At 37.9% G+C, this 26,238-nt stretch overlaps 1 protein-coding gene across 2 annotated transcripts; it reads right to left on the reverse strand.

The window, feature by feature from the left end:
* Positions 1 to 746: 746 nt before the first annotated feature.
* SCG5 (secretogranin V) lies at positions 747 to 26,034 on the reverse strand. 2 transcript variants are annotated; one of them, XM_062494869.1, is made up of 5 exons: positions 25,809 to 26,034; positions 12,329 to 12,478; positions 9,304 to 9,416; positions 4,582 to 4,635; positions 747 to 910 (listed from the first exon to the last, which is right to left on the reverse strand). In XM_062494869.1, the coding sequence occupies exons 1-5, from the start codon at positions 26,020 to 26,022 to the stop codon at positions 815 to 817; spliced, it is 627 nt and encodes a 208-aa protein (XP_062350853.1). In that variant the 5' UTR covers positions 26,023 to 26,034; the 3' UTR covers positions 747 to 814. The 2 variants fall into 2 exon arrangements, with proteins under 2 accessions (XP_062350853.1, XP_062350854.1); XM_062494870.1 differs by lacking the exon at positions 4,582 to 4,635 and having other exon boundaries at positions 25,809 to 26,028.
* Between the last annotated feature and the right edge of the window lie 204 nt (positions 26,035 to 26,238).

Raw genomic sequence — 26,238 nt, forward strand, 5'->3', positions numbered from 1 at the left:
GTTGTTGACACAACCTTATTAACACAGACAAATGTCTCCATCTTTACTTATAATTTAACAACACTATAATGTACAAATGCTGCAGTTAATAAGACAAAGAACAGCAGGGGAGATTAATTTTCAGATAACAGTTCCATTGATAAGGAAGGAAGATGTTCAGGTGTTCAGGAAAGCTGTGAGCCTGGAATGATTAAAGCAAGCAAAAATATTCCCGTGAATACAGTCAAAAAGCAGTTCTTTAATTTTTAAATTTGTACAGCAATAACACAGACAAATGAGTCTCTGAAATATTTTGGAAAATGTCATTTTGCAAACCCTGTAGATTGCTTAAATGTTTATTAAAACGGACCAAAAGCCAAAATTCTCTGCGTAAAATAAATACTTTGTCTCTGCTAAGTAACAATATTTGTGAACAAAACATAAAACTATAATTTTCATGTGTCAAACATAGTAACATTTAAAATTAAATGTTGGAGTCAGACTTGGCATTTTTTTCATCTTCCTATTTACAAGCTTCTCATTAAGACCATTTACCTCACATTAGCTATCAAAATGACTAACCTTTTTAAAGTTTGCTCCATGACTAAAATGAAAACAACAGAATTATCCTTTTACCATAACTTAACAAAAAGCAAAGCCATATTTTTATCATCTAGGAGAACGTGCTGTTATAAATGCAGATGTTTTTCATCTACAATTATATAAATAATAAGCATGCTGCCATTCACAAGGATTTTAATAGATGATTATATATAAGCAATATCATGATCTAGAAGAGGGTGGCATGAGTTTTTGTCTTTCATTTTTATTGTACTTATTTAGGACCTTTGTCTTCATCTGAAAATTGTGGAACAGACTTCTTTGCTACAACATTATCCAGTCGCTGTCCTTGCAGATATGGGTTCACATTCTGAAAAAGTTAAAAATTATTTAGAGTCATTAGAAACAGGGAAACAGACAAAAGGTAACTAGGATTAGTTAACATATTTATGTATTTCTTATCTGTCAGATTTTCACAGCCTTGGGGAAAACTGCCTTCAGGAATTAAATCTAAAAGTCAATCAGTGCTTTTTTCCTCTTTTTTTTTTTTGGTACAAGAATTTAATTCTAATAAACTGAAAGGAATACAAGGGCTCTCAGGAATATAGAATAATCTGAATTAAACATGACCTTATTTGTTCCACTCCTCCTTTCCTGAGCTCAGCAGAGATGCAGCAGCAATTCTAACGCCCTAATTCTTGAGGCAGGACAGAACTTGTTAGAGAAGTACAGGTAAACTTTAGCTTAAATCACTAGCCCCTGATGGACATTGTGCTGGATATGAATTAGAGACCACAATACCATTTTGACCAAAGCCTCTTGTTCAGCCTGTCTCCTCTCCAGGAAACCCCTCCTTGCTTCCTCTCTTGATGCTGAGATAAAAAACTGCTGGCAGAGAAGCAGAGCCAAACAAGGTTTTGGCATGGAAAAAGGCTCTCGTAGCATTGCCAGAACAAGGGAATGCTGGAAAGAAGATTCCTGAAGAGGGTTTAACTTCACTTTGCACTATGCAAGCAGCACAATGTGAGGCTGAAGATGAACAGATCCTGTCTCAAAACTGCTTGGAGATTGTAGATGGAGTAATGTAGAAAGCCTATGCTTGAATTTTATCTATACCAATGGAATTAAATGTATTTACTGTACTTGCAAGTGGGCAAGCAGTTCAGTGGAGCTTCAATATTAAGTCATTTACACCCGATTTCTGGCCTGTTACAGTGTCAGTGTAAGCAAAATTCAAGTGTATATTGTCTCCTTCACACAGATGCAGTCTAAAATTCAAGCACAAAGGTTTTTGATGCTAATAAAAACTGCTTGCCTAAGGACAAACTTCAGAGGAATGTGAATTTTCCAGTATGTCCTGATTCTTGTCAGGCTGACTGTGACACAGAAATTAGTTATCTTGAGATAGTTCTGTGCTTCTTTCACCAAAACTTAAGAATTAAAAAAACAAAAAATAAAAAAAGGAAAAAAAAAAGGAAAAAAAGGCATTCAGAATGGGCATGAAATATTGAAATATTTATTTTCAGCTATCCCAAGTATTTGTTGAATCTCTGGAAAACATTTGGGGTTTATCTGTCTTCAAGTTTGAGCCCTTGGGTTTATCTAAATTTGAGGATGCTCTCTATCATTAATACTTATTCATAGCACAGAACAGCCCTTTTGCTTACTTCTGTTGGGGTTTGAGGGTTTTGCCTGCTGCAAGTGAAAACAGAAAAATATTAATAACCAGAAATGAATGTGGAAAAATCTTTGAAAATAAACTAACTCCAATGCTTTAAATTGTTAGAAATAAGACATATGTAAATGATTTCTTTGTGTTTGTTTAAAAAAATTCTGTTTAATGTTAATTTAGTGAAATTCAACTGTTGCATAAACTTCTAGGAATTATTTGAAGATTCCAAGGAAGATTAATTGGTCTTTTTTTTTGGAATGGTACTTGCTTGCTACTTTCTGAAATAAAGTAGAAGAGAATGAGACTACATAAAATTTTGAATCCTTCTTAACCAACAAAAGAAGTCACAAAATATAATGCAAAATGCTTTGGCTGATTTGACTAAAATAAGTTTCATCCTATGCAGCTGTGGAGAATTCAAAGTAATGCAAGCTCCCAGGCACCTTTGTACACAGCTCTGAGCCCACGGCAACTTAGTGATCACAGAAGTGGTCCTGACACTTCTGGACAGGGCTGTCTACAAGCACAGAATTTTAAAAAAGGGGAGAACAGCTAATTAAAATTAGATGTCACTGTAAACCTCCTTGTCTTGCACTGCAGAGAAACTAACCCAGCAGCAAATGGTGAATACATGCCTTTGCCACAGACACTGACTGTGTGCATGCATTCTTGCACCTGTGTTATAGAGGGATGTATAAATATCTGAGTACACACACATGCTTAGAAGATGTGGTTTTCTAGACTCCAGTAGTGCCTCAGTGACAGTTTCACTACAGCCCTGTACAGACACAACAGGGTTACCATGTACACTGTTACACAGGACTTGTTTTAACCTCAAATGGAGATGTTCAGATGCTAAAAAAAAAAAAAAAAAAAAAAAAATCCATCTGTTGCCAGATCCCAAAACTTCGTCTATGCAGAAAGGCATGGAGGAGTGGCAGGGAGCACAAAAGGCAGGAAGGGTATCCAGTGGACTTTTTGATTTCTAGAAAAACACACCCTGCTGCTGACAGCTCTAGGATACTGAAATTCTGAATTGTTCATTAAAGAATTAGCAATCATTACAGTATTACACTAAAATAATTTAAATTCTAATGAATTTAACATTAAGCGACATGCCATGCTAGGAAAATAAGTCTGCTGTAAAGAAACTCACCTTCAAAATTCTGTGCTACCCCTGGCCACATAACTGTCAAGTGTTTCCAGTGAAGTAGAAAAGAAGTAGAAGTGTCTACTACTTTTGTATCCTGTTACATCTGTCAGCTCAAAGAAAGAAAATGTTCCTTTTTTTTCCCCCCTCATGTATATGTTGCATGAATTCCACTTTAACATCCTGTTCTAGCTATTAATAAATATTCTTCTGAACTATTTCCAGAGTAAATTCTTCTTACTTAAAAATTACAGTCAGGTGCCTACCCTTTTTTACTTTTCAACTAACATACTCAAAAATCAAAAGCATGAGCAGATACTAAGCTCAGGTCAGATCATTAACTTATGGCCAAAGTGGTGTCTGAATCAGGAAGAAATCAACTTATCTTCTCCCTTTCTAGCAAAGACCTTAAGAGTTAATAAATAAATCATCTTCGCTTATGCTTGTTATTTTAAATTACATTTACTTCATTTACAATATAAAGTGTGCTGTCATATTTTGAAAAGCTACTTTCTGGCAGAGAGCTAGATTCTTCTTTTTTGTGAAAATAATACACCAGCAGCAAAGCTAAAGACATTGACTCCACTGGGAAGTGATATTTTTTTTTCCTTTTTTTTTCAGCAAAAGAAAGGCTGACACTACCAAAAAAGTGAGTAGTGAGGTAGACTGTGCAGAATCTCTCTATGTGGGTTGCCTTCCTTGCTACAGGAGCAGAACAATGAGAAACATTTCATCTTTGTCTTTCAAGCAAGTGGAACACAGGGCTAGGAGTTTCATCTGAGGTAGATCAGATATAGAACCACCTCTAGTGTTATTTACACCCAAAAATATATTCACACACAGAGATAGCGATAATTAAATTCACTAATATTTTTAATAGGAAATTTCAAATTCTGCTTTAGAGCTATTGGAATAATTTTAAATGGTTTTAAGCAAATAGGATCAATTTTAAGAGACAGACAATATGAAGTTTTATTATTATACACTTAAGTATATCTTATGAAAGTAAGAGACTATGCTGAGAAATAAATCTTGTAGCCAGTGTTCACTCCTGAAGCCAGCTACAGTAGTTTATCAGAGAGTCCCTGACTTTACACATAATCTAAAGTTTAATACAAATGCATTAGACTACCTCTTCAACAATATGGCTTTAATTTTTATTAATTCTCTAGATTATATGTTATATGTTATAGGGGCTATGAAATATTCTGATAGTTACCCTCTTTCTTCTTTTTGGACCACCATTGATTTTCTCAAAGAGTAAACTCTTGCTCTGGAAGGGAAAAAAAAGCAACACAGCCATCAAATCCATTACACTCTTGTTTTAAAATACTACTTCTGCTATTAAATATTATCAAGTCTAGAGAGGTGTGTAGTTTTATGGGAGAAATAAACCAAAAATAAGTATCTGAGTATTCCTACTAACATTTGCAGTTCTTCAGGAACAGTCACAGCTTTGTCAACAATTTAAAGCCAGTAGTTTTCCACTATGCTATCCCCTGTGTTCAGTCAGTAAGTGCTTCAAGTATGTGCTGTATAGTCTGGATGCTCATCATGTGATATGTGGTATAAATCCATATATACATATATGTGTGTGTGTGTGTGTGTGTGTATTACAAAAAGGCAGAAGGAGAAAGAAAAATAAGAATGTGAGGGAGAGGAAGCAGCAATCCTATCTCTGGTATATCCTTCTGCACATTTGAGGCGACACAAGAACAGGAGCAAAAAATACTTGCTTTACAAGGGATTTTCTAATTCCTTTTAAAAACAGAAATAGGCATCATTCCTACTGTTTTGTTGTCTTTGCTTATTCCCTTCCAGATATCAACACTTTCCAGTGCAAAGTTCTGCTGAAAGGAATTCAGTGCCAGCTCTTCCTTTGTTTAAGTAGTGCCCTCAATAAAGTTTCTAAAAACCATTTGGTCTATAACATTTTTAATGGCAAACCTTTTAAAAACTGCCAGAAACATCTTGGCAGAAGAGAAAGTTATGATGATGAGAAAAGAAAAAGAAAAAAAAAACCAACACAAAAAACCCCCTCTGACCATAGTTTACATAAGTGCATCCACATATTGTTGTATTTCTTATAAGTAGTGAATTCTAATAAAGTCTGGAATAACACACACATGTTCAACACATTTTGTTTCAATTCTGTGTTACGAAGAAAATCAAAACCAAACCCTAACCTGAAAATGGAAGGAGAGAAGAATTACATGTATAAAAGCAGAAGACTATATAAACAAGGCCATTAATTCTGCTATAAACAACTGACCTAACATTGATTATATAAATAGAAAGTGTAATTCTAGCACGAGACAAATTCACCAAACACTTCTAACTCTCTCTGCAGCCTTGATATGAGAAAAAACAAACATTTTCAAGTGTTACAATGAAATCTGCCAAAATTGTCTGTTTTGTACTTCTTGTGTTCATTAAACCTCAAATTCACAAGGCCTATCTCTTGTCCAACCTCAGTTATTTTGTCTGAGCTGTTCCAAAAGGGAACAGAGATGAAGTTGGCCAAGGGGGACATTCTTGGCTAGTCATTTATGCAAACTCATTTCAGGAAAACTTAAATTTAACATTTTAAAGAAAATCAAAGATGCATGAAACAATCTCCTTAGGAAACAAAGCGCCATCAAAGCTTCTTTTTGTCAAGTATTTGACCCCATACTTTCATGAGAGGAACAAGGGTGTTTCTGAAATAGAAAGAATTTCATGGACTACTGGAGCTAGCATTTCTGTCATTCTGAAAAATTCCTTACAATTGAACTGTTCCTGCTCAAGGAAACCATACTTTGTTTAGTCTGGTTGAGATTTAAGACCGTAAGTACTACTGTAGCATCAGTGGAGTACAAAGCAAATGTAGTTGTGGAGCATGAGCTAAGAACATAGTTGTATGACAACAGCAATCCTGACAATATGTTCCACTGCCCAATGGCCTGACCTCATCAGCCACCAAAATGTGCCCATGAAGCGTTCATCCCTCATTGAGAGCTTGTTAAGAATGAGTTTTCTTCAGTTAAAGATATACCTCATGTAGATACATGCTGCATGTGATTTGCTACTTCTCCCTTACTCCTGGAGCTTCCTTTGCATCGTCTTGGCTAGTTGGATTAGAGTACTACTGGTTGGGATTTGGTTGGAAAAAAATCAGAAGTTAAGATACTTTCAAACAACAAAATATGTAAGAGGTTTTTAGATTTTATTGTAAATCACGTATTGTAAATTATCTTTGTGCAGGTCTTTCTGGATGCCAACAACACTTCCTCAAACCATTTAAAGAGCTAATCTGCAAGATGCAAGAAAGGCACACTCAGAAAGTATCTGAGTTGTCCTATAAGGAAAAGTCTGAAATGGGGGAAAAAAAACCCCCTGAAATCTTAGAAACAATATTTGTACACAAGGATGGAAAACTCCAGAAGTCATTAATCCTACTATTTCCACTGTCCCCTCTGTGTTTTCCAAAAATCAGGAGAGGGGAGGAGAGTATAAGCTGTGGATCTCACTCTATAAACAGATTCTTTAACTTCTCACAGGTCAGCATACTGATACATGGAGAGTTCTCCCAAAGACAGAAGAATCTTTCCCCTTTCTTCCCACTCCTAACCCAGTATATATTTATTATGATTTATGTATTTGTATCTGCAGATATATTAGCAGAAATAACACATAATATTTGGCATCTCCATAACCCTACAGTCTGCTGCACGAGACAGCTTCTAAACTTGCTTGTTATTCACAGGATACTGCAGAGGTCCCACAGCTTTGTAAGCATGACAGGCTCTCACCAAAACAAGACAACCAACCTGTTTCTGTCCCAGTAAAACAAGCAGGTCGTTTTTTTCTGACCTGCCAATGTAATCTGGGTTTTTTCTGTGGTTACACTAAGGAATGCATGTTGGCTCCTGGAAAGGGTAAGTCACTGGGAACTGTAACACTTCCTCAACAACACAGAGGTGAGAAAAGGCTGGGGAGAAGCTCCCCCAAGAGCTGGGAGCACACGCCAGCCTCCACAGGTCCAGGAGATGCTGGCTGCAAGGGCTGCAGCTGGTGATGACAGCCTGGTGCCCGCTCAGCTCGCAGGAGCTGGCAGAAACACAGCCTGTAAGCACATGGCAATCACAGCCCCTGGCATCTGGTCCTAGGCTCTTTAACGGGAGAAGCAGAAACAAACTGATGTGGGCAGAGGGAATTTTAGGGGCTGGGGGCAGTGGGAGGGTGGGGATGCACAGTTACCCACTGGGCAGCTGCGTTGGTCATTTACAACTTAACACAGACAACAGTGAGTGCCCTAAAAGATCTGGTCTACTTCAGCTCTGCTTTATAAGGTCTCAAACAGCCAATTTTTAGAGTGCTTGAGTTTTTTTCAGAGAATTAAAAATAAAAACCTCAGTCACAAAAAGATACCACTGTATTTAGGTTTTTACCATGTGGGAATATGCAATTAGATGACCAGGGCTATTCTCGTGGATCTCAGCAGCATATTTGCTTATTCATATGACCAGCTCTAATCTCTAATTAAAAAGGTCTGGAGCTGGCTAAGCTGCAGCTAGATATGATGACTGTTTAGTACCTAAGAGTGTTTTAATCCATACATGAGCAGCTTTTTCTCCTGAATAAGTAGTGATGGATGGAGACACAAAAAAGCCCAGGATTCAAAAATTATTCACTATCATGTATTAAGTATATTTGTTGCTGATGAGAACACAGTCTGCATGACTGATTCTGAAATATTTCTATGGGCCAAAGATTTACAGAAGTGCTTTTGTAGTCTCCAGAATGGTATTATGAAAGTAAAGTACTCGTGAATAGTAGGAAAACTAACAGCCTTATCTGGCATAAATAAGAATGTTCACCATCTGGTGTTTTTGAAATTAAAACCTTTGACGTTAATTACTTAGAATGCAACGAGTTTCCAAAACTGGGGTTTTTGGCATGGTTCTCTCCAGAAATTTAGCACTCACATAAGTAATTAAGACTATAAATCTTACACTGGTTTGATTACGAAGATGAATCATTGTCTCAAAATTAGAGCAGGAGAAGAGACTGCCAAACATGTCCATTTATCGATATATGCTTACAGAGCACTGGTTTAGTGCAATCCTAAGTGAAGTGTTATAACAATGTAAAATGAGATTTCATTATTTGCTCTACAAGCATAAATTATGAACATTGTTATTGTTTTCCTGGCACCTGAAAAAGGATTTGGGATTGGACGTTTTAACTGATGTAATCCAAGATTAAGTGGCAGAGCTATCCTTGGAGCCTCTAGCCTGCAGAAATAGTCTAGCTGCAGTTATTAAAGTCCTTGTATGCTCAGAGCAAGACTTTGGCCCTTAGTGTAGCTCACTGTGTTTATTACATGCGATGTGTCAAATAGGTTTTCAATATAATACAGTGCATAACCTGAGTAGAGGAAGAAGCAGCATCAAGTCCTCAAAATCCTTAAGGTGGGGAGCACTGCTTTAGGCAAGTTGCCTGATCCTAGATTTTTTTAAGGTGTTTCATGCCATTGCACTCCATCCATCTGTATTTTCTATTTTTTATATAAGTAGCTGAACAGTGAATAGTCACTGAACCTGGATATTCTTTCAGATTAGGGCCACTTTATGTTTTGAAATCTTCAGATCTGCACTAACTTTGGCTACAGGTTCACCACAGGTTGAAAGGTGGTTTTTTGCATTTATCAAGCTGTCATGCTTTGGGACAGGTAATAGAAAAAAGGATTTCTACTTTCTGTTTTTCTGGGGTGTTTATCGATCACAGGCATTATTTCTGTTTTACAGGACAAGTTCACCTTTTTTTGAGAAGTTTCCCTTAGAGTGATAATTTTTCTAGCATTAAAGACAATACTGCCCTCATGGTTTCACAGTGCCCCACACAGCAGGCAATGCCCAGTTTCACATGCAGCAAAAATAAGCAAGAAGCATGTACTCACCCACTTGCCCCTGTTGGGATAGTCATGCTCTGGATCAAAAAGGTGTTGGTGCAGCTGGTATTCCCTGCTGAACTCTGCTGTGTCTGGGGTGTTTTCTAGACACCCATCATCAACTGCAAAAGAAAGCACTGAGTGCACAGTAGCTTTGAAACACACAATATGTACCACATCAGTCACCAAACTTCTTAAATGCAATTATGCAACTTAAAAACCATAAAGAACTGGATGACTAGAAAACGGGGGTTTTTTTGGGGTTTTTTGGACAGTTTTTTTTCTTTTGAAATAAATTTGTCAGAACATACTTATTTTTAAATAAAACCAAATCCTCACAGCTTAATGAAAACTGAAGGAATTTATTTTCCAAGTTCTTCCCCTCCTTTATGTTTTTCTTTTAATTATTGCACTTGATTTTACCTAGAACTGCATCCTGTTCTGATTCAGAAGGGATATTATTTTCTTTTCCGAATGCTCACAAGTAGAACAGTGCTGTGAGCAAAACCAGAATTTCTTTCACTAAGTAGCTCTTCCTGGAGCTCCATTTCTGGTTTGCTACTTTGTTCAAACTGGCTGAAAATCATTTCTGCATCATAAGATCTCATAAAAATGCTATGTAGCAGAAGTTTTATCATGAAGACATTTCCGTAGATTGGTAACTAATCTGATTGGTCCAGAAACCTCCTTTAACCACAATGGATGGTTTTGTAGATAGTGTCGCATCAAGATAATAGCCTTTAAAAAAAATCAATTTATAGACTTTTTTTTACCAAAATAAGGCATCTTTAGCTAAAACAAAGTTTCAGCAACTTGAGGCCAGAGTAACTCTTAGGATGGAGTCTGCTCCTGGAGCTCCCACTGCTTTGCCAGCATGGGGAGCCTGCAGTCCAAGCTCCTCTCAGACATCCCCAAGGAGATCCTACCAGCCAGGGCATGATGCTGGGCATTCAAACAGCTGCATCTGCCAGAACACAGGCACTCCAGAGCACACACCTGTGGACTTTCCCTTCTGTCCTTGTGGGTCATCATGTACAAAGATTTGCAGATGGATTATCCTTTTCCCTCAGATGTGGGAAACAGTAAAGTCTCGACTTAAAACTGAGTTGATTCAATGACCTGAGGAGGTTATTCCAAGTTCAACACATGCAGCTTTTCTCTTTTCTCACTGGGATTGGGAAAATATAAAACTGCCAATAGAAAACAGGAAAACTCTTCATACTGGCTAAGTAACTCAGAGACTATTAAGAAACTTAGAAATCATTTCAGTCTCATCAGGGACAAGGTTATATCAAGAGAGAAATAGGTGACAACAGAAGTGTGGTAGACCTCAGAGCATTTGTGTCTTTTGGGAGAAGACACAAAGGGCAGCTGGACACGTGGCTGTCCTCTATGGCTGCTGATTCAAAAGTCTTCAAGTCAAGTGTTCCAGGCTTATGTATTCCTGCTGTGGAATGTGCATATGTAGACAGTGACTGGAAAAATTGTTTTCCATTAAGCAAATCCACAGACCTGATTGAGGAAGGCCTCTGGTAATTTGTATGCATAATACAGTCACCACTTGAATTTCCATTTAAGGCTCTGAAAAAACATTTTCCTCTAATCCTAGCAGATACTATCTTCACTCACAGCATACCTATGACAGAGCCATTTATATGAGCAGGCAGCACTTCCCTGCAAATTCCCCCTGTGTTCAGATCTGACTGTATTAGCTTAGCTCACAACTTTTATTTCACCTAAGAAAGAAAAATGAAAGGGATTTTCAAAGGCATTTCCCTGGATGCCATGTTTTTAATTTATTTATCTAATCATGAACAGAAGTCTAAAGGGCAATCATGGAAGATAGAAAGTCCATGTGTGTACTTGTGTGTGTGAGAAAATCTAAACCCATTATTTGCAACTTGTCAGACAACAGCTACAGTGAGAAAATGGGAAGATGAGGCATTATTTCAGAAGAGATGAAGGCATCACCACCAAATGAGCTGAAATAGAAAACAGTAAGGGAGGACTATTTGAAATTCTGTCAAATTTTTGAATGAAATGCAAAAAAACTTCACAAAACTTTTCATAACAAATATTATTTTTGATGAATTCTAAGCTAGTTAGAGCATTTTGAAATAAGAATAGAGACAACTGTTCTGCATTATCCAAATAACATAAAAGAAGACTAAACAGAAAACATTTTGAAAGTATCTCTTAGCTCACAAATAAAAAATGAGAGAAAAATAGAGTGCTCATTCCCAGTTCCAGGTCCCAAGGCAGCCAATGGGTGTTTTACTACTGCTTCCAGTACTGGAAGTCATTCCTTGGCTCTGTAACAGGAAAGAGACCCATTCTCTCAGGGTCTGTGTACACCCTGCACACTCAGGGCTGCTCTGGTGACCCTTCAGCCCCAGCGCCCGCAGGGCTCGGGTCCTGCACGGTTCCAGGAGGGACACCCTGCCTGACCTGGGCACTGCTCTGGCTCTCCAAGGCTGCACTGCCCCTCTGCCAGAGCCAGCCTGCATGCAATGCCTTGGGCTGCATCCCTGTAGTTCTCCATTTCTTGGCACAGATGCACCCTCAGTGAGCTATAAAGACACATGGATTGGAGCCAAGGTATCTTAAATATTGACTCATGGTCTGGGTTGGAGATCAGGGCAGACAGTTTCATTCCTCTTGGCACAATGAAAGTCTCTAAAATAAGGGTAAATCTCATCTGTATAGAATAACTTTCTTCAGGGGCAGGCTTAAAAATGAACTCCCTCAGGAACATGATGCTCTCATAAATTTCACTATCTTCTATTCTGAGGTCAAGATGATTTCTTCCACATGACCTCCAGCATCATATAGCAATACAGGAGGTGCACACATAAATTAAAAAGAAAAAAAAATTAAAGAAACTCATCTGAAACACTAAAACACCCAATTTCTCAACAGTTCTTCTCCTGGGGTAGAGAATAAAAAAATCCTCTCATTTCTGATCATGGGTTGTACAGTGTTGAAAAGAAGATGTCTAGTGAAGACAGAGATACAAAGGCTACAGCTGAATTACCTGTTTTTCCAATAGGGCAGGGATTTGGAGGATCAGGATATCCTTGATCTTCACTGAAATCCTTTGGTACATTATCTCCTGTCAGCTCAGCCACTATGTTTGGGATATTGCCATAAGGACCCAAGTGCTGGAGACCCTCATGTGCACCACCTAGAAAAGACAATTTATGCACAGTCTTTTTACAAGATTAAGTAAGTACTTTAGCTGGTCCAAGTGATCTAGACTTCAATTTAAAGTATAATCTCTCTCTCTCTCTTTATATATATAATTGTTTTAGAGACAAATCCAAGTTTAGATTTCAAGCATCTCTTTTAGAAACATAACTATATGACCTAAATTCAGTAGTTTAGATAGTAAAAAAATGAAGCCAGGAAACAAAATCAGCTACATATTATTAGTCTTAGGGCTGTTTCTTTTCCTTAAGGATGAAAGTTTTAGGCAAGAAAATGTGAAGAAAAAGAAATAATGAAACCTGAGACATGTAAAAGCACAATCATCTTCAGTCACTGATACTATTACTGTTCATTGTAGCAACTAACAATAGAAGACATGGCAAGACAGCATCAAGGCAGGAAGACAATGCTGATGACACTGTAGAAAGAAATACTACCTGCACAGCCTAGGAATACATTAATAAATTGAATCTCGAGGGGGCTTAAGATATTAAGCTCCTTAGGGGCCCAGAGCATTCTAGCAAATTTGGTTAAACCAATTCTTAAATGTAAATTTGCATTTCCTGCTGCAAGGATGAAAAGCGGTGAAGAATCCCTGCTGCTGATGGGAATTCTTGTTCACCTATACCACCTCCACAGTAGCCAAGGTGCTGCCAAGCATCCCAGTCAGTGACTTCACACTTTTGCATACAAGATTACCTTTTCCCTGTGGGACACAGAGCACCATCACTGCAGGGTCACAGCAGCAGTATGCAGCAGGTTTTGTAACTCAGAGGACACAACGATGAGCTTGCTGCGCTTGGGCAACTGAGCCCAAAACTGGTGTGCTGTGGCCACCTCCCACACACCTCAGCCGGGTGCCTTGCCTTTGACAAGTAGGGTCTTCCACTAAAGATTTGGGAACCAAATCCAGGCCACTCTCTCTCTATGCCTCTCTACAAATAATTATCTGTCCCAGATCTTTTCTGCATGCCTTACTGGCCAAATGCATCCACAGGCTAAACCCCAGCTGCTTGTGGAGTTTTTTAAATACTATTGTACATTATTCTTTTGAATTTCAGACAAATAAAAAGTCAGTTTCATGCATGTTCTTTTTCCCTGACAAAGACAGCCACCACACACACTGCAGCAATGGAGATGGTTGTGTGACAGCAAAGCAATATTTTTTAAACCCTATATAATGAGGGATAACAACATACAGTCAACATATAAATTCTACTAACAATGAATTGAGAAGAAAAGGAATTTGAACAATTGGAAAATATGAGTTAAAGAGTGAATGCAGACACAACTTCTTGGGTAAATAGGAAAATCACCATATTATCACCAAATAGTCTTATTTTAAATTTACATATTTTTCATAGGTCCAGAAGACATGAATAAAGCCTCTGAATATGAAAGTTGCTCCAAAAGAATAATTCAAGTATACTCCTGTCCCAAATTACAAATAAACATTACCAGCCTAAATCATCTTTTATACAGCCAAACATTGTAAACTAACATAATCCCTTGCAAAAATTGCTAACAGAAGGCACTCAAATACAAAATTCAAATTTTGTATTCATGTCTACATTTAGAAGTGGTAGTTGAGGCAAATTTTGCAAATTAATTTTGCAAATGATCAGTTGGATGTTGGCATTATAACAAAGCAAATTAGTCTATAGGCACATATATTTCCATTTTATTTGCACAATATACTACAATCTAATCAATGTGCTTATTTTTCCCCTCAAGTACAAGTCTCTTATCCTGCAATACAGTGTTGCAGAAAAGTTTTACAGATATGTAACAAACATAAAACTACGTCTGTAAAAGAATTGCATCTCTGTTATATGGGGGTTTCACTTGTAGTTGGTACAAGACCTGGTACTAAAACCAGAACAGCATTATACCCACTCTGAACTTTATTACGCCTTTAGTCCACAGTCCACACAAAAATGATGCTTATAACACAATAATGCTATGGTGATGACGTTAAAAAAAAAAGTGCAACATACATTTAATCTAATGTAATTTAATATAATGTCTAATATATTGCATAAAATACTTCATTTGTCCTGAGTTCCTTCACATGAAGATTGATTACATATATGTATTTTGAAGGATCAGGCTATGATTCTGCTGTATACTACAGAACCACATAATCAATACGTGTTTGAACATCCTGTATACAATGGGGTTCACTATGGGACCATCCATCAGACAGAAGCCTATCTGTGCCTGCATGTGGTGCAGACCTCTTGGCACCAGAGCTCCATCCATAAAGGAAACAGAGGTACTTAGCAGGCTCCAGTGTGCTATATATATATATATGCAAGTTTAAACTGACTGCCAAGAATTCCCTTGACTGAGTACAAACTAATCTTTTTATATTAATATAAAGGATTGTTTCCTCTAGGTATAAATGTCCAGGATCATTTGAAGGTTTTCCCTTTCTTTCCAAAAGAGCTGCAGACAATAGCACCTGCTCTGACGCCATAATTTAGCACACTTGAGTGACTTAACAGCATCAGCAAAGCTCATTCCTTATAACCTCTGATAAACAGCGCACTCAGCGAAGACCACAATGATAAAAATGAAATGCTATGAATATAGAAAGTATAATGTACAGTAACTCTCATTATTTGCATTACTTTTGGTATTAAAACATTCCTAATTTAAAGAAATATATCAGGATTAAATACACAGCAAGCTACCAAGTCAAAATACTGGGATACAAACATACACAGTCAGCTACAAAAATAGCAGAAGATCAGCTCCTTGAACCTTGAGGCAAAGCCTGGAAGAAAAAGACAAGGCAACTAAATACTGAGAAACTTTTAATGATTTCCAATCCAAAGGAATCATGAGAGACATCATTGTTAAATTATTCAAACTTGAACTACCAAAAACCCAGAGTAGTACAGACAACACCCTTGTACTGAAAAAGGTTGAAGTAGATAAATCTATGCTTTTTTCCATACCTCTTTGCTTATATGAACAGGTTTTCTGCGCCACATACTAGCAAAGAAAACACTCCAAAACAATCAGCTCCCTTTCATGTGCAGGATTTCTGTGAGCATTTATTATTAGGTATTTCACATTCCTACAGGATAAACTAGAGGTTTAGGTCTCTTGGGCTAAGATCAGCATTGTCCTAAGTAAGCTTTGAATTTCAATTAAAATATATGCATATATGTATTCATCTAGCACTTCTCTTGAACTGTTCAGGGTGGAAAACCAAAAAAGAACAATACCTCTCACCATTATTATAATTCTGGGAAAGTATTTTATCACCTGATTTCAGTTAGAGATCCTTGGAATGATTAAAAGTTTAAAGTGCATACATTGCAGCTCATTTCTTTCTAAGAGCAAGACTGTCTCTATGGGTTTCCCAACCATGCAGACAACATAACCGCCCCATTCTTAGAGGACAAAAAAATAAAAAAAAAGAAAAAAGAGTAACTAATTTCTTGCAGGTATTGAATATTTCCCTGATCAAACAGATCCTATGGAAATGCTGTTAGTAGTGCACTGAAGTTTTAGCTGCTGCTACCCATCCACTGATAGTGCAAAGCACAGTGGAAACAAATATGGGGAAAGCAATCCTCCAATCCTCCAAGTACAAACAGTCAGTGCTGTCCCCCAGAAGAGTCAGTTTAAGAAAGTCAATGAGAATGGATTTTCAAAAGTGAAAAATTATTGCCGAACATTTAAAGATGACAAATTTGTCATTCAGTCTCATTGAAACCATTTCCCATGTCACATTGAAGACAGAGTTACCCCAATTACAAATTCAGAAAAGAGGCTGTCTGGCCAATCTCAGCACAAAAACAGAAAATAGGAAGGATCATGAGTATGTGTTGTGAGTAAATAATTCCCAAATCCAAGGTTAAAGCCCTTTACTTAGCAAGCCATAATCGGTGCCTCAGAGTGTCCAAGCCCCTCACAGATTCACAAGGGAATCTTCTCCCTGAGCAAAAATCACACCTCTTATCTTGACCAGTACAAAGTCCAAGCAAATATGAGCTGCAAGGGAAGCCTGGTATAGCTTATCCCATTTGCCCAAGGTTCTCGAGGGAGCAAATACATATTAATTAGAGATGTAATACCATACTTCCTACTTTGCAAAATCTTTTGTTAATCTGGATTATTTGTTTTTGTCACGGGGAAAAAATCTTCAAGATTGTTTACAGTGTCTCCTTAACAAATCAGAGGTACATCTTTTTCCTTTCACAGCGTCAGCTTCCCATACTACCCTACACTTCCATCCCCAGCCATCCTGACATTTCTAGATTGGTTGTGTCATTGTCACATTCAAAAGGAACGTCTCCCCAGTTGAAGGCAGGTTTGACAGAATGCTTCTCAGTGCTCTCATATGTTAAACTGGGACACCATTCACTAACTTACATTTTCTTGTCTTTTATTATCTGCAGGACTACCCATCATGGAAATTCTCAAAAAAATCCTGAATGCAGAAAATTCATTTACATTTTCCTTACCCTTCCCAACACTTCTAAGGGCTTTACTGCCCCAATGCTGTAATTATAATTGTGCTAGCTTCATCCTAGAGAGTCCTATCCTGCTTACTGAAATTAAGCACAGGAAGTGAGAAGAACTGAAAAAAAATATAAATTATCACTTTTTGTCTATTCCACAGAAACGGCTAAATAAGAGAATAGGGAAGGAGAAAAAGCATAGGAGAACAAAGAATGGAAAAATGCAGACCTAGCCAACTTCCTTAACCATTCAAGAGCATGCCTCGAGAAACACAAAAACACTACAGCTATACATGCTCAGGCATCCCAGATTCCAGAGTCAGCTTGTCTTCTCCTTAATGACACAAAGTTTCTTCTATAAAGACTAATTTTCTATTTCTCTGTAGAGGGACAATTTTTTCTAAAGCCTTAAGCACACACATCACACAATTACTGACCTTGCTTTCAGCAAATAATTCCGTTTTATCCAATATTTTAATTACAAACAGTACAAATATTTAAGATATTAAAGGCTCTTATTGTGAAATAGTTAAGACCAAAGTAATCCCCATGCCTCTCACAATAAATTCGTAACAGTAGCTTATATGTCATTATTATTCAAATTGTATACACAATAAAAAATTCCAGCAGCCCACTTGCTGACAAAGCAAAAAAAAGCAAACTTTCATGCCTGCCTCGGCTGAACAGCCCTCTAATGGACTGCATTAACTTGTCCTTCAGCTGAGCAGTGGCATTTGCACTTCACCACGTGGATAATCTGACCCTTCTCACACACACAGTGCATCGTGCAGCACACAGCCAGGGACCCCTCTGCCACCCTGCCTTGCAGCCACCACACACCAGCAGAGTGGGGAAAAAGCCCCAAAGACAGAAAATTGCACCCTCCTCCTGTCACTGCCACAGCACTACCTCGCTACTGGCAACGTGTGCAGCACGTGGTTCTGGGAAACAGGGACACCAAAGGAAAACAGTGACCTCCTTTATCCCACCAGGGACGGGACAATATTTCAATCCTATAAATGTACATGAGAGACTGGAACACTTCATTCACCGGCACTTTATTCACTTGACACCAGCTGCATGAGAAGTCCATCAGTGTCAACACATTCAGAAAAAAAAATACTCCTTTCACTCCTGTAATGTGAAGCCTGGATGTACCAGAAACATCCAGAACGTCCATGTTTTGTCTCTACTGCTCCACTGAACTTCAGAAAATTTTCATGTTCATTTCCCCATTCATATTAATTTAATTCCATTTTCCATGCAGATGGCTCAAAGTCGCAGCTGGTTCAACAGCAGGTTTAAAACCTTCCCATGCCTGTCTGACAGCTGCTACAAGGCAGATTTCCCAAATGCCCCAAACAACCTCCTTGTGAGCATTCCCAGTGCCGAGCTAGAAGGCTCCAGCCTCTGCCCTAGTGAGCCAGTATTATGTCAAAACTCCAAAAGCAGAGACCTTGCCATGCAAAACCTCCCCAGTCAAGATGAGGCTTCTTTTGCTCTTGGATAAAAGAAAGCACTGGCACACAACAAAGATGCAACAGAGCAGGGAGATGAAGAGTCCTGGTGGGTAAGACCAGGCCCAACGCTGCTCTTTGGTGCTGCAGAAGGGACTCAGGTCAGCTAATGTGAACACTAAAGTAGCCCAGGGGGAAGAACCAGCTCCTTCAGCTGACAACATTCTTCTCATTCACCCCTGCAGCTCAGAGCACTGCTGAGCGCACGCACCACAGCCAGCACAGGGAGAAAAGCCCTGGAAACCTTTGGAGAGTGCCAGAGATCTTATCTCCTGGCACAACACCAAAATCAAGAAGATTAAGAGTCTCTTCTTTCTCTAGATTTCTAAAATATCTCTTCACAGAATCAAGTAAACTTAAAAGTATTTCCCTACTGCAAGTTAATTTAAAATTCAGCTGGAAGCATGGGAAATGCAGCTGATTTTGAGAACAACTGCAGAAAGGTATAAATCCTAGCATGCTCACAGAATCACAGAATATGTAGAGTTGGAAGGGACCCACAGGGATCATCAAGTCCAATTCCTCGCTCTGCACAGCATCACCCCCAGGAGTCACACCATGTGTCCCAGAGCATTGTCCAAACACTTCTTGAGCTCTGCCAGGCTGGTGCTGTGACCACTGCCCTGGGGAGCTGTTCCAGTGCCAAACCACCCTCTGGGTGAAGAACCTTTCCCTAATATCCAATCTATTGACAACCTCAGGCCATTACCTTGGGCCCTGTCACTGCTCACCACAGAGGAAAAATCACTGCCTGCCCCTCTTCTTCCCCTCAAGAGGAATTTGTAACTGCAATGAGATTTTCCCTCAGTCTTTACATGAAAGACAGGCGGGGAAAAAATCTTTGACAACAAGTGTTCATCGTAATTTGGCAAATCTTCACTGATAGATTTTTTTAAATACTTTGGGATGATATTCCAATGGTAGATGGAATTTTACAGATTCATGTTCAATTTCTCTATACCTTCTGTCAATAGTAGAAAATACAGGTACTATAAAGCATCAGACAATACAGAAGCTATCATATTCCCTCTCCTCTTCAGGTTTCTTACCTCTCCTCCTGAATTTTTCCCTCAACTAACATGTACGAAAATAATTGCGGCTACAAATCCCATTCTAATCGATTAATTATCTTTAGGCACCTGACAATCTACTTAATTCAAAAATCCTTACAGACCTGCCATCTTTCTTTCCCAAAATCTGCTTGAGATGGGACTCTTTCTTCTTCGGTGGCATTTCTTAAAGATTACTTTATGAATAGCAGCAGTAGTCTGTACCACATAACAGTGGTTAGCAGAAGATTTTAAGATTTGGAGTCACTTTATCTTCTTGGTTCCTCTGCAGAGGCATGTGATGCCTGCACACCCTCCTGCAATCACAGGAGGAGGATGTTCCAAGAAAAGGCTTCAAAGCCTCACATCTACATAGGTTCATCAGTCAGATCCACCTGCGAGTTACAGAGATCTAGAGATAGACAGGGATTAATAACTATTTTCTTCTTGTGTTCTCCACTGACTGACTTCTCTGACAAGCACACTAAATTCGAGTTTCCCCTGATGTTCCCAGTCACACTGAGAACACAGGAGTAGAACCCGCACCCCTCCTGCAGCTCTGGGGCACCAATGCTCAGTCGAGGCAGAGCTCACAGTGGTAACACCTACTGCATTTGCTGGATCCTGCCCTTGCTCCTCCAGAGGGAAAGCTGTGAAGCACATTGAGGTAGCCTGGTATAACCTCCATGCAGCAGCACAAACACCACCTTGGCTTTCTTATGGCTCACTGCTGCTCATGGCTTATAAACTCATATGGGATCAAAGATATCACAGGCCAAATTTCAAGGATTTTTCCTTAATAAAAATAAAGTCACACCACCTCATCATTATCCCGTTTGTGGAGTTAGTCATAAAATGTATAAACATTTTACATTCAGTTTCTTCATAGACCTGTGCCACATCACTCAGATAAACAAAATCCACTGTAACCCAACGCTATCATTTGGCACTGTCATTAGCTTTTAAATTCAGAAATTAGCATTCTAAGGCACCTCTCTTATGACATGCATCACTGCCTGATTCTCAAAATCTGGTTGCAATTAACACTACAATTTGTGGAATAAAATGGAAAGAAAATAGATATTTTTAGTCAAATCTATACAAATCTGGAGATTTACATATTGTACAAAAACCTGTAGGTTTGCCACTTTCATTTTCTCTTAAAAATTTGTGAAGTCCATACTAAATTTTGAAATCATATTTTCCGGGCTATTTAGATAACTCAAAAAACAAAACAAAACAAAACAAAACCACACCAGAAACCACAACAACAAACAAATCAGCCTCCCTGGCTGTGGGAGGTCTCCCCCAGCTCAGCCCTGTGCAGCTGGCCCCACACTCTGACACTGCTCCCCCTGGGAGCTGGCACAGACCCTGGCACAGAGCACCTGAACTGGAGCAGAGAGGATGCAGCAGCCCTACTGCTGTGCTTGCTGAGCCCCAGGTGTCATACAATTATTACCTGCAGTCACCCAAGGAAGTCCAAATACATCGGGGGTATAAGCACAGCACACGTTAGCCTGAAGAAAAATGAGTGAAAAGGTAATTTCTGCACTGGTTTCACTGGAGGAACTCATCAGCAAAAGTTTTTGCAACTTTCTAATATAAATATAATTTCACTGTTCTTGTAGGAAACAAGTACCTGTTTTGCAGATATGACACACGACAGACACAAAGTATTACACTTCTTTACTAATAAAAAAACCTTTACTTTTCTTATTAGTAAAATGTAAACAAAATAGACACTATTAACATGCCTAAGTCATCTGCATAATTCTATGGACAATAGGTTTGATGTAGAGTGTAATTATTTGTACAGAGTCCGTGCTGGCAATCCATTAACTACCAGTTCTTGGTAGACATATTTGCATAATGTTCCAGACTCTTGAATTTTATCATCTCAATCTGACAAACAGTAACTACATTTTTCTAAAACAATAACTGTACTTATTTCCTCCCAAAATAATCAAATAAATCCCAGACTGCTTCCAGTAGCTATGAGGAGTCTCTGCAGGAGAATCAAAATCCTCCCTAAGAGGCATTGTATTTTTTAGATTCCCTTATACCTACAAACAATCACAATTTAAGAGACATCAGTTAATGCTGTCACTGAGGTTGACAGCATTGTGCCTCTTCTGCATACTGAAGACTTCAGACTCCAGGCTGTCATGTCAGCACCTTTAGCAACAATCATTTTGTTTGAAGGAGTTTTAAGAAATAAAAACAACTAAATCAAACACAAACAAACAAACCACACAAGAGGCTTTTTGTTGTACTGAATTTATGGTAAGCAATATTTGCAAAAGTAAAATGGGACTTCACATTTCCAACTATGAAGTTAGTGCTATGACCTGCTCAAGATGAGCTACTGGTGCCCCCGTGTGTTTAAGTGAGATTTTTACTGTTGTCCTATTCAGGGTATAATAGGCCTGAAATTTACATCATACACTTATTCCCTTCCACTCTTCACAAAAAGGAAAACAACTGAAAACCAAACAATAACAAACAAAAAATACCCCTTAAATATTGGCACAAAATTGTAAGCATGCAAGGAAAGGAAAAATAGAGTGGTCTCTTACTTCATAAATGCCCTGCCAAACAGAAAAATTCTATGTTTTCTGAAATGTTGAATGCATTTCTTTATTTTATTCTTTTGTTCTCTTTTAACGTGGATGCAGCCCCCTTATCTGTAGAAAGCTTGAATATGACCCAGTAAGGCTTGCATTGTATTTTAGTGATAAGCTGAACAGTAAGTACAGAAAAACAGATACTCATTAAAAATTCCTATTTTGCTTCTCTATGCTTGCCAGTCTTTTTATAGATGATGCTAAGTGACTCCAATATAGCTTTCTGATGAACTAACAAGGAGAGTGAATATTATTAGAGAAATCAGACTATTTAATACAAGTTTATTGCGTTTTGGAATCAGGGCATTTTCTAGACACTACTCCTATTTTAGCAGCCTGACTTGAAGTAACAGTAAATTGACAAGTACAAAGTTAAGGAGAAGATAAAAAAAACCCGAACAAACCCAAATAAAACATGTGTTTATAGATTTCAACACCAGAAAAGGCAGAATTTTCTTTCATTTAACAAGCTGTATTTTTTGTAAAATCCATCAACAAGAAAACTATCTGGTCAATTAAAAAAGAGAGCATATGCTACTAAATGTATTTTCTGAAAATTGTCCTGGTTTTAGTTTTCTTTGGTATAGAGTATGTTTGTGACTGCACTTTCTACAGCCAAGTCAGCCCTAAACTTTTTTTGGGGGGAAAGGATAGGGTGGGTGTGAAAGTAAGGATGGGAATGGTCATGTATAGTTCTTTGCAACACATCCAACTTCTGGTTTTTTTTAGCATTTTAAAAGTCAAATTAGCATTTGTAATTTAATAAATAATCAGCAAATTAGCATAGATCAAAAGTCAAATTTAGCATATTTAAAGTCAAAATAGAATAATTAACACCAGAAAAAATTTAGAAAGCTGAGATGGAGAAAGAGCAGGATCAGGAAATCTGCTTGTGAACTAGCAGCAATAATAATTTTGTTGCATATTAAATCATTTAGCTCTTATTCATGGAAATAATAATAACATGGACAATGTTATTATAATAATCAATCAAATTTGCAAACATTTCATTATAATCAGGTTGCTAGAGTAAACCTGTTTCTATTATGGCAGCCTACATTTGTTTCCAAATTCCAAAGCCACAAAAAATAATTCTTCCTGACAGTATGTTTCTTGCAAGTGTACACATACAGAGGGTGAAATCCAATGGGTGAATCTTTTGAAAGACAGTGGTACCTCTGGAACTGTGGCTCAGCTGAAGCTGATGGCAATGGCAGCTGTCACCACTGCTGCAGGTCTAGGCTGCTGGGGCTATTTCTGACAAAGACCTTCTGTTAAGTAAAACAATTTTCTGTAGGAACATACTAAATTTATTAAGGTCTTATTGACAGAGGGTAGTTTTTATGCTGAAATGCTGTATCCAGTCAAAATGAGAAACAAACACACCCCAGAGTAGTCAGAGCCTTAATGATGAGAATGCAGGCATGAAATGAACCTGGTTTTAAAAATTTTACGTTGGTCACTGAAAAAAACTGCAGCCTGAAAAGTGTTTGGAAGTCAACACTTCAGGCAGCTCAGAACTTCTGATAAATAATAAGCATTTCGAACCCAACTTTACTGCCCTTTATTTTCATGCAAAAAATCCCAATGAAGACAAGAGTAGTTCAGAATAACAGTTGGTGAATTACCACTCTGCCATGATGGCATTTATGATGAAAACCCTGTTTTGCTGTGACACATTCTAATAATTCTAAAACCTCTTTCATACCACCCATCTTAGTTTTCCCTTGTATTATAATGTAGAATTTTTTTAAGGACTTGCACATGGAATTATTAGCCAGTGATAACAGTGTGAACATGCTATGGAAAGTCCATAGGTGAATTCTTCAAAAGGTGAAACCTTGTACTGATATTATTTAAAAATATATGGACTTATTTTTTCAGAATGAAATGCAAGTTTTGATGGCTAGCTATCCTATAATTCATTGTCTGCATTTAAAAATGGACTCATGATGAAAATTCACTGAATTACATGTACTTTTTTTAAAAAGCAGTATGAGAAAATATTGTGTTAAATTATGTAAAACCAGGTTAACCTTGAAACTGCTAACAACATTTTCTTAGGTTGAAGTTTCTAACCAGATACTTTTAGACATATCTATCTATAGATAGACACACATCACCACAAGTAACCAAAGAAAGAATAAGTGATTGCTACCTGAAAAACTCACTACAGAATACTCTATAAAAAGGAACATTTGATACACAGGCCTGATTCATTTTTAATCAACTGGATTTATCACCTTTCAGTTTTACTCTGCTACATACACAGACGGATTATTTTTTTTTAAAGGAGAAACAAAAAAATGTTTGTCTAACCTGCTGTTTGTGGAAGACTGTACGGATGACTGGAAAACCAGCAGTCTCACAAACACTAGAAAACTTTTGATACTTATACAAAGAGATGCATGATCTGATTTTGCTAACACTGCAGTTAGAAAGCAACAGCAAACAGCTGAGATTCAATATTTGCTGGAAAATCAAACTTGCTTGTATTTTCTAAGGTTTCTCTTTTAAAAAAAATGCTGAGACAAAAGAGGAAAATAGAGAGTAAAATTACTCACTTCTACCATCTCTCCCAACTTCTCTATGTATGAACATTCATGAAAGGGCGCAGCCCAAATTACACTCTTTAAACTTAGTCCCTGTTATTTAAATTTGCAGAAAAACATGTCTATAAAAGTTTATTTGAAAAAAATATAAATTTAGGTCTGCAATTACCTGGTAGAAATGCCTATTCAGCTTTAATTCTCTCCTCAGCCTCTATTAAAGCAATTGTATCTGTTTTCTAGGACAGTCTGCAGATCAGAATGAGGATAAAATAGAGAACATAGACTTATGAAATGTGGAGTCTTACTGCACTGTGTCAAATTGATTTAATTCTGAGGAAGGTTGAGGGGCTCTGCCCTGTTTTGATGTTCACACATAAACAATAATACTTGGAGTTTCACACCTTCAGCCTCTTGCTCTCATGCCAAAAGAAGTGCTGGTTTGTTCAGTTAAAATAACAACACACTGAAACATTATCTCAATATCCTTACATTGAGCCACATATTTCAAATTATTTACATAGCTATAAGAGACTGATTCCAAGGGAAACTTACACAGTGTGAGATCAGAGGTACTGGCCATACAATGAAGTTGAGCCCAGAGCATTCATCCCTGCAGCATGGTGTTGAGGTGCTACTTGTGGACACAGGGAGAGGAGCAGTGTAAGGTTTATCCCTTTATCTCACATGGCACCACAAACACTTGATATATTCTGGCTCGCAAATGTTTCTAAAAATCCATGGAATTTGGGCTCTATAGATAATATTTGTTTCATGTGAGATATATAAGTAATATATTTAGAAACAATATTCAGGAATAATTTAGCAAACCCATTGTTTTGAGGCACTAGAAATCAGACAATGCCAAGACAACATAAGTTTTTCTGCAAAGCCTGTACATTAAAAAACCCCACTACTTCTGCCAAAAACATTACACTATGGAAGGTGGAAGATGGATGGTGATTTAAAAACAAAAATCAAGCAACAACTTCGTGAAGAAATCTATGACTTTAACGATATTCTTTCTGTATTTAAAAAAAAATATTACCAAGGCATACTAATTAATTATGAAGTAGAAATTAACTACCTTCAATGCTCTGTGGACCAACAAGATTCGTAGCCTGGTGTGCTGGGTATTCTACCCGGGGTCTGGCAATGCCCAATTGCTCCATAACCCCATGGAGGAGCCTCTGAATATCTGCTTCAGTAACCCTGTCAGGTGTCCTAGGGCTGTGGCTAAAAGCTGAAGCCAATCCAAATGCCAGCAGAAACACCACGTTGCAAAGCAAGGTAGTTATCATAGTGGCAGCCACTCTTATCCTGTCAAAAAGAAAGGAATTTGATTATAAATTAGAGTGTGGGGGGGAAAATCCTATACATATGGTAGAAATAACATCTGATCCTGCTACTGGACTTGACTACCACAGGTTCTAGGGACAGCTGGAAGTCCAGCCAGCTGGAAATCGGGTGGGGGGAGCCAGTGAGGGAACACGGGTGGAGGTTCTTCTCTTCTATAA

The sequence above is a fragment of the Cinclus cinclus genome, chromosome 6 (assembly GCF_963662255.1).
Source record: "Cinclus cinclus chromosome 6, bCinCin1.1, whole genome shotgun sequence".
NCBI classification, from domain to species: domain Eukaryota; kingdom Metazoa; phylum Chordata; class Aves; order Passeriformes; family Cinclidae; genus Cinclus; species Cinclus cinclus.

What these genes read in the sequence shown, in the direction of transcription:
- SCG5 (XM_062494869.1), bottom strand. Translation starts at nt 26,022, where the DNA reads ATGATAACTACCTTGCTTTGCAACGTGGTGTTTCTGCTGGCATTTGGA. An exon ending in CTGCCCTATTGGAAAAACAG is followed by an intron (nt 9,417 to 12,328) that starts GTAATTCAGCTG and finishes TTTCTTTTGCAG; the next exon opens with TTGATGATGGGTGTCTAGAA. An exon ending in ATCCCAACAGGGGCAAGTGG is followed by an intron (nt 4,636 to 9,303) that starts GTGAGTACATGC and finishes TTTCCCTTCCAG; the next exon opens with AGCAAGAGTTTACTCTTTGA.